This window comes from Ambystoma mexicanum, chromosome 4q (assembly GCF_040938575.1).
Source record: "Ambystoma mexicanum isolate Mex_15411 chromosome 4q, UKY_AmexF1_1, whole genome shotgun sequence".
In the NCBI taxonomy this organism is placed as follows: domain Eukaryota; kingdom Metazoa; phylum Chordata; class Amphibia; order Caudata; family Ambystomatidae; genus Ambystoma; species Ambystoma mexicanum.
The window spans coordinates 946,006,457-946,021,950 of record NC_090928.1 but is presented as its reverse complement, the minus strand read 5'-3'; the positions used below and the strand labels follow the sequence as shown (position 1 = coordinate 946,021,950).

Below are 15,494 nucleotides of genomic sequence, written 5' to 3'. Positions count from 1 at the left end.
GGGGATTTAAGGTCATAAACCACGTTGGAAGATTCACTTCTGCTTGATTGTCACAAGGGAATTTTCTTGCCTGTATAAGTGTGTGTGATGAAATCACCTTTCACAATGTTTCCACAATGTTGGCAGTTATGACAAGGTTGTGTCCCTGTGTTTGATCTTTTGGTTCTGTTTAAGCTCTGCTTGTACCAGCACGTTTCTTAATTATATACTTTTCTTATATGCAAACACTGGTGGTCCAGAAAACAATCTTTCCAAGGTATTGTCAAGCTGCATGATTCTTTTTGACTATCCGGCTCCCTGGAGACACAGCTCCCTAGCCACACTGCTTCCCCTCACAAGCACCGGGCCAGCGTCTCGGCATGCCACTCTTCGCCAGATCCTCCAGGCTCTTCTCCCCTCAGCTCCCTGCTCCTTGGCTTCTTTCTGGATACACAGCTTGCTCTCCTGATTGTGCAAAACCACACCTTGTGTACTTAAGACACGAGTCCAGTGTAGTCAGGTGTGAGTAGTCTCTATGATATGCCTGACCACTGCCTGACCCTATTACTGGGACAACCTAATTGTAGTAGGTGGCAGTCTTCCTTTTGTTTCTCAAGGTGTTTCATGCAGGGAATCCTCACTACTCTTGGTTGCCTCTCCTTCTTCCAGTATTTGTCTGAAATGGGCAGGAGGAGATGGAATGGGATTGCAAATATCCCATGAAAGCTGAGGAAGTGGTTTTAGATGGGAAATAGAGAGAGGGGGGATTGAATTGGGACTGATGGCTACTTGTAGTTATCCGAATACTGTTAGGAGATTGGGAACTTTCTCTAGCCTTGGTGTACTCCACTCTTTTCCTCCTCTTTCTTGGACCTTGAATAATGGGCTTTGAATATGGAGTAATATGACCTGGTTCAGGGCTAAGAGTCAGAATCATCCATGAAGACTTCTGGGACGTCTTCATCCCCTTATTGTCCCGTGGGTATACTGCATCTCGCCTGGGGCACCTCCATGAATATAGCCCCAGACTCCCCTACCCAGGTGATCCTTCATCACTTGTCCACCCCCAGGGTTGGGATCCAAAAGCGATAGCCCTCCCCTAGCCACCTGAATTGAGAGTTCTCAGGGTTTACATGGGAGGATACCCCTAGGTTTCTCACAGAACCTAATGCAATATGGTGGCAGCAATGATATTTTTACTATTTGTGAACCATTTTACTTGTGCTCTAGAGCATTTGCCGCAAAAGGCTACTAAAGGTGCCTAGTCCCTAAGATGGCTGTGACACAAGATCTTTTCCTTGTTCTATTAACTTCTTCCTCCTGCCTTTTCGGATTAGGAAATGCCTTGTATGGTAATCCCTTTCCTGGGAAAGCTGTGGCTTTTGCCGGCTAAGACGCGGTTTGTGTGGTGATCCCCTGCTTTCCTCCCAGTTCCTGACCCCATCGTGTATTGGTGCAGAAGCTTAGACCTGGGCAGAACCCACGCTCGGTCGTTGCGTGACTGCGGGCTGTGACCCGGACTGTGATGCTATATTACGCAGAGCACGTAAACTTGGGGAGCTACATTTTGAGGAGTCCAGAGTGTAATGCTACCAGGATTTTAATGCATCGGTGCAGCGGGCCGACTCATTTATTGCTGCGAAACATATGATGAGAGCGCAGGGACTACAGTACCCTATGCTGTACCCCTATACACCATGTGTTTTTCATGATAAGTTCTTGGCTAAAGGTTGAGGGTGTTGGCAGATAGTGGGTGAGCTGTATCAGGGTGGTGTAATGTCCCTACAATCTTTGGTTACCGATCTACTTTGGAAAGTGCAATTACATGTTCAGGGTGAGAGACCTTGGTCTGGTGGTTGTCATTGAGCACCCTTGTTTTCTCTCTTGGTTATGTAACAAAGTGGGTCAGTTGCTGATTATCCTGTTGTAAGATGGGCCTCTTCCTTTGAGGGGTACTGCTTGCAGAGGTTGGACCAACAAAGTTGTTTAGTCCGGCGTCCCCATGTAAGTGCCCAGGTGGGAGGTGCTGTGACGTTCCAGAGAATCAATCCACGAATACCAGGAGACTTCCGACCCAATTGTAGTGCCTCATCTTGCGAAAGCCGAATCCGTCAAGTCTTTGCTGAGCTCCAGGTGCACCTCCACAGACACAATCTGACTCATCCAAGTCCCCTCACCAGAGTGCAGTACACCAGGAATCGAAGAAGATTGACCGGGCGAATCATGTCCCTCGTTGGTGCTGCAGAAAAGGTGCCAAAACCGCAGACTGACCAGAGAAGCTTATGAAATATGTGCCAGAGGTCCTCCCTCAAGACTGCTTCTGAGAGATCCCCTCTGTTGCCCTGCCTATCATCACCACTCTAAGGAATCCAGAGGTCCAGTTCTACATCGAGGAGAATCCAGCCACAAACATTTCTCCTAACCAAAGCTACTATGGGGAGAAAAGGTATTGTTTACCTTGATCCAACAAGTCGCTCCAGAGCGTTGGAGTGCATGTAGAGGCGTCGAGGGTGTCCACTCTTACCTCGGACCCAAGCTGCTGCTTGTGTCGCTTTTGTGAGTCCTTTAACAGGGTCTCCACCGTTGAGTTGTTATTCTGGTATCTTTACCTAGAGACTGAAAGTATCCACAGTAACTTTTGCTGTGCTGCTGTTTCGAAAGACTTTGAGCCCTCTCTGAAACTGCCTTTTAGCTAGGGTTCCCAATTGGACTTTAAATGTATTTTGCGCTGAAACTGCCTCTAGAACCTCTGCTACTGTTTGACTAACACTGTTTTTCCTCCACAAAGACTTTGTGGTTTTGCTAACTAAATACAATTACTGCATATCTATGTGTGTGCGCAAGTGCTCGTTACTACCGATAATAAGATAGAACTGTCATTAGTGTCAAAAACTGTAACAATTGTAACTGTGCGCAACTACAAACTACGCAGTGGCCTTAGAAAAGTATCTGCAAGTAAACTTGCGTGTTTTGGTTTAATGTGCGAAGTATTTTAAAACATCTCTTGTGTAAATGTAAGTCTATATTTTATATACATGTATTGTGTTTCTTTGAATTGCATTACTAACTGGGTTCAGTGTACTTAGCTACAGCTCAAATCTTATAGACTGATGCTAAGAGTTGGAGACCTATATTCCAATGGGATAGTTTTATGAAGTCTTTCCTCAAGTGGAGTTTAGGAAAACTCCCCCAAAAGCGGTCAAGGTATGAGTAGATGACAATGAGCCACACTAGGCACTCTTTCGAAATGTTCATAGAAAGAACATTACCGATAAGTAATTTCTTCATTAACCTGCAACAAAGCTCTAAACTATATAAAGTCTACCTCCAGTGCAGACATTCCTTTATTTAATGTTTTAGCATATTACTCTGTATTCGTGTCTGCTATTCTCCCTTCTTTATTGCTTCCAATTGATTGCTAAACTATTGCTATCAGCAGGTGAACCAAGGAGATATCAGCCCAATTGCACTCTTCCCTGGGGCAAGCTTGTACTAGGTTTAAACGGCATCGGCTGCATCCTTTGCTACTTCAAATAATGGATTTTATATGAATGCAGTTCATTGATCTTCTATTGTAGTAACTTCTTGAAGTGTCTTTTTGATTACTTTGCTGATGTTGGTGCCTAATTGAGATGTTTGACTTACTGCTTTCCTTGTATATACCATTTAATATTTGTTATTGTGAAATATTCAATAAAATTACAGTTTTAGTAATTATGTATAGTCTGTCAAGAAAGTAGTTGCTTAATTTTCTTTCCTGTTCTACCTTTTTTGTACTCTAACGCTGTCCGAATCTTTGTTATTATGTCACGAAAGGTATGAGAGCCAGTACACTGTGTTTGAATTCTTATGGTTGAAAGTCCCTATAACACTTGTATTATTGAATTGATGTGTCTACTTGACTGGGGTCTTGTATCTCATGACTAACACATTAAAACGTTTTTTATTTGCCATATAGGCAGAAGAAGCACAAAGAAAAATAAAGAGGCAAAATAGAGAAGATTCAGGTATTAATTTGTGACTATATTTTCTACCTGCATATTCAGCAGCAAATGTATGGTAGAAGGCCTGCATTGAAAATATGTTTTTTGCAATTGGCATGTTAACAGTTTCTTGTATTGAGCTGCTAGACCTATGTTTAGATAATGACTAAAAGATGCATTTATATTGATGTGGGTTTGTAGTGCTACTTTATGAGCATGGATTTCTAAGTGCTGAGAATGGTATGCAACTATTCCATCGCAGGAGATTTTGTTGAATCCCATTTCAACTCCTTTTTTAAAATACATTTCACTGAAAATATAAATGGGGGTGGGGGACTTAGGTTTGGTTATAAATGAACGGAGGAGGCTGCAGGAGGTCTGCACCCGCATTTATTTTTGGTATAATGTGTTCAAAACAAAATCGATGAAATCACGTAGATCCCTAAAAACATTCTAGCACAAGTCAGGGAATGTGGATCAGCTTGTAAAGAGCTAGCTATTTAGAGCTTTCCATATATGCAGGGACTCCACTGAAAAGGCAATCCATCAATTTGATGAAACCTGGGAATTTGAAGTAGTCCTTCACTCGAGCACAGCAGCTGAGGACAGTAATGATCCTGTTTCCCCTAATAAACGGAGGACCATGTCCATAGCAGGCTTTGCAAGTTATACCATACCGGAGGCTGGTGCAGTAGTTTGATTTGGTGATATTACTATAACTAGTGCCAGTCACAAGTCTCAACCAATCTTTTCAAATGATCTGTAAATGTCTGGCTATCCACTTAGGTATGTAACACGCAAACCCAGCTGGGGAGCAATGGCACCCAGTAGAAAGAGGTCACACCGAGAGGGTGAAAAGTAAAGATGTCTTGTTAGCAGTAGAGCTGGTATGGTTAGGGAGTGCAGGTGGGGGTGGAGGGGGTCTAGAGTGGGAGAAATGGGATTGAGTGAGTAAGCCCAGTTGTAGAGTTTTTCCATAATCCTGTCTATATACAAATAGTAGCACTGACAACCGTGGCTTAATGTCCTTGTGTCAGGAAAGGTAGGATTTGATCAAGAAGTCATAGGTGAATAAAAACTGTTGTAACAGGATTAATGGAGCAGACCGAGTGGTTTTTCAGTTTTAAATCCAGGATTATTTACTCCAGGGAGGAGTCCTAACAATCTACTTACCCCCACTTCAAGAATTTAAGCCATTGCTTGACCACCTAGTCATCAATAGCCGTCAGCAACCCTCAAAAATAGAATGTTAAACGTAAAGGGTGATAACGAGAAACCTTGGGGAACACAACAAGGGATAGAAGAACAGGACAAGGACACAAGACTACCATTTGACTGTCATCAAACATAAAGTAAGCCATGTCAGCACCTTGCAATCCTATACTGGCCTCTTGAAGCCTCTGTATACGTAGCTGTGATCGATGGTGACAAATGTTGCAGAAAGATCTAATAGCAGCTTGGTGCCGAACTCATTGAAGACAGTCGAAAGCACAACTGATGTGCTCCCCCTCGCAGACAGAACCTAGCCTGCAACGAATCAAGAACGTCTTTAGCTGCAGGGCAAGAGTGATTTAGTGTGGGTTTCTTTAAAGTGGTCTGATCCTGGCAGGTGTAACGCCTGAAGCACCATACCATTATTCAAAGAGATATTTGTATGTTAAATTACAGGAGCTATAATCGAAGCATGTTTGTCCATAAATCTCCTGGGGTGCACAGGTCTAATATTCAACCATGTTTTAGTTCTAGTAATGCATTGCCTGTAGAGCTCAAACAGTCAGTGCAGGATTTTCATAATAGGATATACTACCTTATCTGGTGTAGCAAGATGGAATCCCATTAATGAAGCAGGCACCGACAAAGTAGTTTAACTGCCCAACAATATTGGCAAACCATTTAAAATCAACTCGCAGGTGCATCACTCGATCCCCACAGGAAAAAACAGGCAGTAATACTGAATCCAATGAAAGGATTGGGAATTACCTTCTCATCACGAGGCACACAGTAGAAAAACAAAACTAGTTTTTAATCTATTCATCCAGTGTTGATGCAATTTTACAAAATAAAACATTATAAAGTTAATTCTGAGAGACCACCAGGGGGTGCGGAGCATGATAGACCTCTGAGGCTTGCGCTATGCCACCACCGCAGGGCCTAGTATGCTAGTATCCATCAGCGTCCCATGTGAGGAGTGCTTGAGCCCAGACCAGAGATACGCGCCAGGCACACAGCGGATCAGGGGACCCCAGCGGGAGAGAGGTGAGGAGGCGGAGGAGGGGAACCAGATCGCAGGGGCGAAGACCCCCCCCCAGTCCCATCTCCCCAGCACCATAAAGTCGACCCCCTCCTTTTGGGAGAAGGGGCCTGGGCGGCCTTTCCCACACGTGCCACAGGAAAGAGAGGGTAGGGGAAAAGGCCCCCGGTGCGTGACACTGGTACCCACACAACGCCACGGAGCAGCTGGAGAGCCCCATGCCAGAGCGGAGTGCCCCTGGGGCTAAGAGGTGATTCAATCATTAAGAGGGCCCACGAAACCTCACCAGGAGGGCCCCGTTAGGGATACCATTTTAAGGAGAAACCAGGGAGAGCCACCCTGGAGCAAGCCTCGCCTAACAGCACAATCCTCTCGCTCCGGCGCTTCCGCTGGGCACCATCAGCCCGGAGCGAAAGCCCCGGAGCCACCATGCCAGCAGAGGACGCTCCCCCCTCCGTGGCACTCACTAGAGAAGACCTTAAAGATATCCTCCAAGAGATCAAGGCAATCCTTACGGATATTCAGGTCTCGTGGTGGACCTCAGGGGGAGAGTGGACACCCTAGAAGAAAAAATGGAGGGGATGGAAAACAATCACCTCCAGACTGATTTGCTGGACATGAAATATGAGGCGAGGTTAACGGATTTGGAAATGAGTGAGGAGGACATGGTCCTGAAGATGGACGACCTCGAAAACAGGGAACGCCGAAACAATCTCTGCATCATAGGGGTGACACAGCAAAAAGGAGAGACAGCAGCGGATGTGGGGCGGAAGGTTCAGGGCCTGATAAACCAGCTCTTTGCGTTGGAAGGGGGTAAGGAAGTCCAGCTAGAAAGAGCGCATCGAGGAGGTGGTGGCGGCGGAGGGGGAGGCCCTAGATAGATTGTGGTGCGCTTTCTCCGCTATAGAGAAAAAATTGAGGTTTTGGAAAAAGCTAAAAAACTGGGAAGCTTCCTCTTCGAAGGGGACACAATTAAGATCTTTCAGGATTTGTCCTCACTCACGCTCACCCGCAGACGAGAATGCCGCCCGCTCACGCAGTGGCTAACAAGTCAAGACATAAGATATAGATGGTCGTTCCCATTTGTACTTTCATTCGAGAGGACAGGAGTGGACTGTAGAGTGACCAACGGCAAGGAGGCCTCACAAGTGTTGCAGGTGTTAAAGGGAGACATCCAGACAAAAGGTCATGAAGAAGACACACGAGCATCGCCGGAAAATAGAAGGGAACTGGAGGGTCCCTGGTCCACGAAGAGAAAAGCAAAGGGCAGAAGAAAATTCAGAAAACCAAACACCCTGCCGAGGAATGAAGGAGACAGATAAGATCATGGAAACACTCAGATGGTGGTTGCAAAGGTAAAAGTTTTACACCCCTGGCCGGGGACACAGAGTTAATCAGGAGAACTGTGGTGGAGGAGCATAATTCCACCCTGATGGCTTGCCCGTTGGCAGGCGTCCTGAACATGGGAGGGAGGGGGGAAAGAAGGGGATTGGACTCATACATTTACAGATTCAGCACAGATCCAACCATAAATGGGACCAGAGCAGCTCCCATAATACTGGATGGGAGAGGATAACAAGGCAATGTCCCAATGTTAGACAATGAGAGGAGGTGCCGGGTCGAGACGCTCAGGTTGGGCTCGCTTAATGTCAAGGGGCTTAATTCGCCAGCGAAGCGCTCCCTTCTGGGGAGGGAAATGAAGAACGCAAGAGTGGACGTCCTCTTTGTGCAAGAAACTAGAACGATAAAAGGACAGGAGAGGGCCATTCCGGGAGCACATGTGGGTCAGACTTTCTGGGCATCCAGCCACTCCAAAAAAGGGGGTACAGGCATCATTCTGCATAGAAACCAAAAGCTCACAGAAGTGTCAAGATGGGAAAGGGAGGATGGGAGAGCCATGGTGGTGTCGGGTAACCTATATAACTCAAGAGTCTCCTTGGCAGCAATATACTGCCCCAATGTAGGTCAGATGGAATTCCTTCGAGAAGCCCTGGGAGAGGTGATGACTAAGGCCGAGGGACTCCTGCACATTGGGGGGGGGGGGGGATTTCAATATGTGGCCAGATCGGGAGCAGGACCATAGCGGGAAAACCATCCCAATAGACAGTAGAAGGAGACGACCACAGGGCAGCTTCCGGGACCTGATGTGGGAGCATGGGCTGGTAGACATGTGGAGGGAACTATATCCAATCGGAAAAGGGTGCACTTTCTTCTCTGCGGCCCATGGCACTAGAACTAGAATTGACTACCTATTCATGGGGCATCAGCATACGAGTAGGATAGAGGCCTGTGAGATAAGACCAGTCAGCTGGACTGATCACGACATGGTCTGGTCAGACATCAGCATATCAGGCCTGAAGCCCAGGGAATCCTTATGGAAATGCAATTTTTTAAAATTTTATTTATTAGTTGTTTTGGTCACGAGAAACTCGAGACCTTTCAACTTAATAATATACAAAATAATGACAATAGGAAAATGAAACAAATACAAGAACATCGAAACAATAAGACAACAGTTATGCAATCATAATTAAAAAAAGAAGAGAAAAAAGGCTGAAATAAAACAATTAATGTTTCCAGTCTCCTCCTCAATAATTGAGCAAGGCTCTATTCAATCATTTCAAGGGTACATGCATTGCTAGTTTCAATTGATGGAGGTAATTTACAACAGCATATCTCACTGCCTTTCTCTTGGTATAAAATAATAGATCCCATAATTTCTCTGTTGTCAGATCCCGATATTCAGTAAATGAAGTAGATGTTTAAAATGAACACAGCGGACTAATAGTAATTCTTCACATTCAGAGCATAGATGTTTAAGAGTTTCTGAATACTTTTTACAGAATCGACAATGCAAAACAGTACCATCATTGCTACGTCTATTCAGCACATCATTTGTTAACCATAAATTCAGCCTAAATCTCATAAAGCCATCACAATGGCTTGGGCTGGGTGACCTTACCATATAATTTGCCACGTTATTATAGCGTTTCAATTCAAAAGGGTATTCCCAAAATGTTTTGTAATTGGCACAACCCATGCGAGTACATATCCAGTCGGATTCCCAAATTTTTGTTTTAGCTCTATTCGGGTTCTCCATTAACAGGATTGCTATCTACTTGTGCCTTTTCTAGAATAGACTGAATTTTTAAACGCACATTTTTGGGAAGTTATCCAATGAATTCAGTAGATAAGTAGAGATAATGTTAGTAATTCCTTTTGTCAGTTGATTCAGTAAACATTTACGATACAGTGCACATAATTTCCATTTATAAGTTGCATAAACCGAGATTAGGCCCAGTTCATATCTCAAGAGTGGAAGCGGTTGGGAATTAGGCAAATTTAACACCTGCTTCCAGAAACGACCTTCTCTCAAGGCCCATTATGAATAAGTCATTATTTGTTGGGTCTCTGCACCATTCAGAATAACAGGAATAACTTTTAGTTTGAAATAGGTAATTATCGGTAAAATGGAGAATTTACAGTATCTGGCCTTAATAATGCGGGCTTGCGCGATAGACATTTGCAATTTAAGCAGCCCTTGTTTGTTATACTGGTCATGCGCACACTGATTAGATATAATCATGCCCAGATACACATAAGCATTTACAACAGAAATGTGACAATTTTGCAATGGCCATTGAAGCCGGGCTAGGCTTTGTTTTCTTGTACCAAATTGGATTATTTTTGTTTTGGCAATGTTAATAGTTATACCATTTGCTTGGGTATATTGATCCAAGGCACCCAGTATGTTCTGCAAACCTTTGGGGGTATGTGACATTAATACCATATCATCGGCATATAATAGCCACTGAATTTGCACCCCCATGAGTTTTGGAGAATCAGTGATCAATTTGGCGAAGGTTTGATGAACATCTGAAATAAAGAAATTAAATAAAGCCGATGGCAGCAAGCATCCCTGTTTCAGGCCTCTAGCGGTTTCAATAGGGGCAGTTAACAATCCGCCCTTTGTCAATCTGACCTGGATCGTAGTATTTGTATGCAATTGAATGATCCATTTCAGAATCTCCCATGGGCAGTTAGCGTCAGCCAATTTTTTATACAAGAGCTCTCTGGGGACAGCATCAAAAGCCATTTTAAAATCAATAAATGCAAAATACAGGGGCTGTTTGCACTGGTAGGTTTTCTGAATGATGCTTGAAAGAGTAATGATATTAATTGCAGTGCCTATACCCTGTAAGAACCCTGTCTGGAATGGATCTCGGAGATTCCTACAGTTCAGCCAAGTATTAAATACATTTAATAGCAGCCTGGCAAACAATTTGCCCGGGCAGTCCAGTAATGCTATTGGTCTGTAGGATCTGGGATCCTCTCGATCACCCTTTTTGAAAATAGGGAAGATGATAGACTTTTTCCAAGTCTCGGGAATGAAGCCAAATTTAAAGACTTGTGCAAAAATACGATATAGAATTCTTGCCCACTCATTGACATACATTTTTAGCATAGCATTATGTAGTCTATCAGGACCTATCGCTCGAAGTGCTCAGTTTTGTGATGCAGAGTTTTATGTCATCGATGTCAAATATAAACCCATGGGCAGCTATATCTGAATGCAGACATAGTCGCATATCAGGGAAGGGTGAAAGATATACGTTTTGAAAATACATCTGCCATGTTTCAGCCGATATCGAATTAGTCTGTGTAACGATTTGGGGGTTGTCTGAGGTATGATTAAGCAGGGCCCAAATGCCGGCAGTAGATTTGGTTACAAGTTGCTTCAGCATGGCCGCCCCGTCCAATTCATATTGCTTAGCTCTTCTATTTTTAAGCCACTTTTTGTATTTCTGCTTTAATTATCTAATTTTGATTGCAGAGTCTACCGTATTAATCTTCCTTAACTGTCGAATTTCACGTCTTAGCCCAGCTTTTTTATACTTAATATCCAAATAAAAAAAATGGATGTGTTGTTGCTTAATTAAACCGTTACCACTGTCAATTCGTTTAAACATCTGCATGGCAAGTGTATAATCTTTTTCCATCAAACCAGGGCTTTGATAATTTTTTTCAAGATTTTGGTCCAGGCTGTGCAATTTTGCTCGATTCCATTTCAGTCTATTGCCCCCTTTGTTAACTACAACATTTGATATGTTTGCATTCATTGACAGCATTGATTGGGGCTTTCTGATCTGAAATGATAACTTAATCTTGTTATGGTCGCTTAGATCGGTCTGTATCACCTCCAGCTTTTGCACGCAATTAAATACCTTTGCATTGATGTATACATAATCTATTATGGCATGCTGAGCGCCTCTTTGCCAAGTTGCCTGAGCGGGGGTGTCACCCCTCACATTGCCGTTTATCATGAGAAAGTTGCGCTCCGCCATAATTGTAGACCAAGTCAACTCATCACCTGTTAATTCCACATCCCATCTGGTATGAGATGGAGATTAAGGTCACCTAAGATTACAGTATACATCAAACCGGCCTCTAGAGCTAAGAAATCTAATATTTTCACAAGCTGATCAAAAAAGTAATCAGATTTTAACGTGTTGGAGCACCAATAAATATTTACTATTGCTAATTTTTGATGACTGGTAAAGAATTTAACCACTTGAAATGATGATGATGGAGACTGACAGAGTTTCAGTTGGAAACCACTTGTTTTTTTGACTGCTAACAATAATCCTCCTTTAGGTCTACCCAGAAAACCTTTTTCTGCTGGTGTAAACAAAATTACATGCGAGTCCCAGATAGGAGGCGATAAAAGCCAAGTTTCCTGGAGGGCTATAATATCAATATCAATCAGTTCCCCAGTGGAAATGGAATTGAGGTGACGATGCCCTCTAGTATTCCAGGAAATCACACTTAAGGCTTTCATATCTATGCATAGTTATGCAGGCCTTATTTGATCTGAAAAACCTTGCTGGGGTAGATTATTACTAGTCGATGTAAAAATTCGGGACACATGGCCTTGCAACATAGGAGGATCAAATTGGATTTCTTGTGTTAGACTTAATCCCAAGTCAAATAAGAGCATTCTAGCCTGCCAAAATGTCTCTGCCACCAGGGATGATCGTGTATATATAACCGGGCCGAGGACAAATCAGTGTGGTTTATAAATTCAATCTGCTCAATATCCACCAATGGTATAGCGAATAAGGCCGGAATTTCCGCACAGATGTTGAAATGTTAAATCATAGGTTTTAAATGATGTGTCCCGGCACTTAATAATAAAGCGATGGTAAGTCTGATCTTTTTTTTCCTTATTCGGAGTAAATCGATCTCTCGTCTGGTTTGGCAATCTTGCTGGGGACCGTGCCCACCTCTCCTGATGGCTCGAAGAGGCTGGTTGGGGCCCCTTTAGTAAGGGCATAAGTGAGGGAAACCCTTTTTCCGTCATAACATTTTGGTTACTGGCCTTTGACTGCTGGACATAGGCTTCAATTGACGCTTTAATTTCATCCTGTACCTCCTGTCTTGAGACTGGCACCAGATTTAAAATTGAGGCCTAGTGCGTTTGCAACGCATGATGTTCATGATTTTCAACTGGATTTACTTTGGAATTCAGTGCTAAATACGCTTCAACCGAAGCCCTAATCTCTTCTTGTAAATTATTTGTGTGGCAGTCAGCTTTCTGAGCAGCTTCGGTAGTTGAGGCAATCTGCACTGTGAGATCATTCATATTTATGTTTTGCACAGTATTAGATTTAGTGTTCAGGGCTGTGGCATGAGAGATTGGAATTATTGGCTGTTGTAAATTAGATTGCTCACCTATTGATATCTGCAATGATTGACTAGGCCGAAGTTTTAAATAAGATTCAATTGAGCTTTGGATCTGTTTCTGAATTGCTGCCAATACAGGCATGCCCGGAGCAATGGATTCTTGTTCATGGGGCTCAATTACGGCCATCGCAGTCACGGCAGAAGAGATTGATGGAGTTGCCTCCGACAAGTTTGTCTGAGAGGCTTGCTGATTTTCAATGCTTGTCACCATCTGCGCCAAATCGTCTAATGGTTTGTGTGGCAGCTCTCGAACAACCTTCTGCTCTACAACCTGCGCGTGAGCGCTTGACTTGGAAGGAATTCTACAAGACTGATGTATATGCGTATCCATTAAATTCTTCCGTTTAATTCCGGTGGGCAACTTTGAGCTAGGTATCTGAGATTTAGCCACTAGCACTTTTTGTTTTTTACTTGCTCGTGAGCTGCTGGATTTAGAAGCTACCATACTAAATACTTCTAATATATTTGTGGTATATTGGGGTTGCAGGGGCCGATCTTTCTTAGTCTGTAACATGGTCGCAGGAGTAGTGATGACTGTAGAGCATGTAGAGGCCACTAATGAGGCAGATGTTGAGATCTCTGCCACCTTAGGAGAATTGGCAATAGGATTGGCCTCCCCCGCAATGGTTAAGTTGGGCGTTGTACTTAGCTCTACAGTCATTAAGCCGTGCTCGTTCGGCTCAATGGTTGGCTGCATGGGCAAGGAGGAAATGCAATCGGTCTCAAGTGTTTGCGTGAGAGCTGAATGTAAATGTTTTCAGAGAGACAGGCGGCCATTATCGTGGTGTCTGTAGGAGCACCATTTGAATTGCTTTCAACATGTGTGGGTCCTGGTGCGTTTGACTGTGAGGGGTCAGAACTCAGGTTACAAGGTGGCTGATCTACCAGACTTGCCACCGAAGGAACAGGCTGGGCGGAATAAAACACACGATCAACATTGCCCTCTGCCTCAAGAACTGCTCTTTCGCTTGGGCATAATCTAATATCACTAGACACTGAAGCTGAACGCTTAGAAATTGCGCGACCAGCGCTCGGAAGTAAAGTTGTTAAACAACTCTGTAAGAGTGCTTTTCTAGATGTATTGTCGCGACCTTGACCATCCAGTTTTGCTCGCAACTCTAAAATGGGTGGCATACTGGTGGTCAGAGTGTAATGGGTCATTCAGCAACTGGCCTAATGCAATAATAAGTTACAGTAAATAAACAACTAAATAAAGGAGCAAATAAATAAATAATTCAATTACTCAGTTCAAATAGATTTCAACTGTTGCTATTACTCAAGTAGCATGAACCTGGGTAAAACGAGAAATGGAATACCGCCTCACACACCAGCAGCAACACAGTAATAAATTATATTTTGATGGTGGAAAATAACATAGCATGAGATACCACAAAATTAAATGAGAATGCAATGCGTAATGGAAGCTTTTGGAAGGGATCAAAGAGGAATGACCTCTGCAGTCTCCCAACCAGAATTCGCGTCACCTGCGCCAAACAGCCGCACAACAGCCAGTGGCCGTGACCCCGATGGGCTTAACGCCGCAAGGGTGATTGAGTCTGCCTTTTGAAGATGATAAAAGTCACGTGTTCTGTCACGTGACTGCTAGCAGGCTCCGCCTCCTCCAGGAAGCAAGCCATGCTCGGCAAGAGCCCCTCTCAGCACGCAGTACCAAGCATCTGATCACAGGTAAAAACGTTCATTTTTGAGCACACAATGCAGTTCTCCTTGATCCTCCAACACTCGCCACAAGGGTGGTTGAGTCTGCCTTTTGAAGATGCAGTGACTTCCTCCTTAGGGACGCTGTGTTTAAGGAGGAGATGACAACAGCAATTAGAGAATTCTTCAAATTCAATGACATGGGCGAAGTTAGCCGTGAGACAGTATGGGAAGCGGCGAAGGCCACTTGGAGGGGCAGGCTGATCAGAGAAGGGGCTTCCAAGAAAAGGCTCAGGACCCTCCTGGCACATAAATTGAGGTCGGAAATACTCCAACTAGAACAGTCGGAGGGAAAGGGGAAGGATGAGAAGGAGAGGGACCTGGATAATGCAAGAGGGAAGAGACAGGAACTGAGTGAATTGGAGATGGGCAAAGTAGTAGCCGGCCTACAACTCCGCCAAACATACTATGAGAAAGGCAACAAGGCCGATGCCATGCTAGCAGCCAAACTTCGGGGCCAGAGAGCGGATAGATGGGTGACTAGGATAACAAGCGGAGAGGGGGGGGGGGGGGGGTTCGGTCCCGGAGGATATAGTGGAAAAATGTGCAGGTTTCTATGAGAGCTTGTACGCAAGGGAAGGGAACATAGACCAGGAAGCGCTAGGCGCATACCTCAACAGGGTCTCCCTCCCCACCCTCGGAGCCACAGTGGTGACCACCTTAGACGCCCCGATAATGGAGGAGGAGGTACTCGGGGCAATTTCGGGCTTGAAGCTGGGTAGGGCCCCGGGTGAGGATGGGTTCACTGCGGGCTTTTACAAGGCCTTCTCAGGCCACCTTGCGGGATTCCTGGCAGGCCTCTTTTCCAACATAATGACAAC

The 15,494-nt window shown here is 44.3% G+C and overlaps 1 protein-coding gene across 3 annotated transcripts in view; it reads left to right on the top strand.

Moving 5' to 3' along the window:
* The window catches only part of UBR2 (ubiquitin protein ligase E3 component n-recognin 2), a 2,523,611-nt gene that overhangs the window by 1,162,340 nt on the left and 1,345,777 nt on the right, over positions 1–15,494 (top strand). For all 3 annotated transcript variants that reach the window (XM_069608499.1, XM_069608498.1, XM_069608497.1), the window contains one exon: positions 3,938–3,986. In XM_069608499.1, coding sequence (XP_069464600.1) covers positions 3,938–3,986 — 49 coding nt within the window. The remainder of the gene's footprint in view (positions 1–3,937; positions 3,987–15,494) is intronic.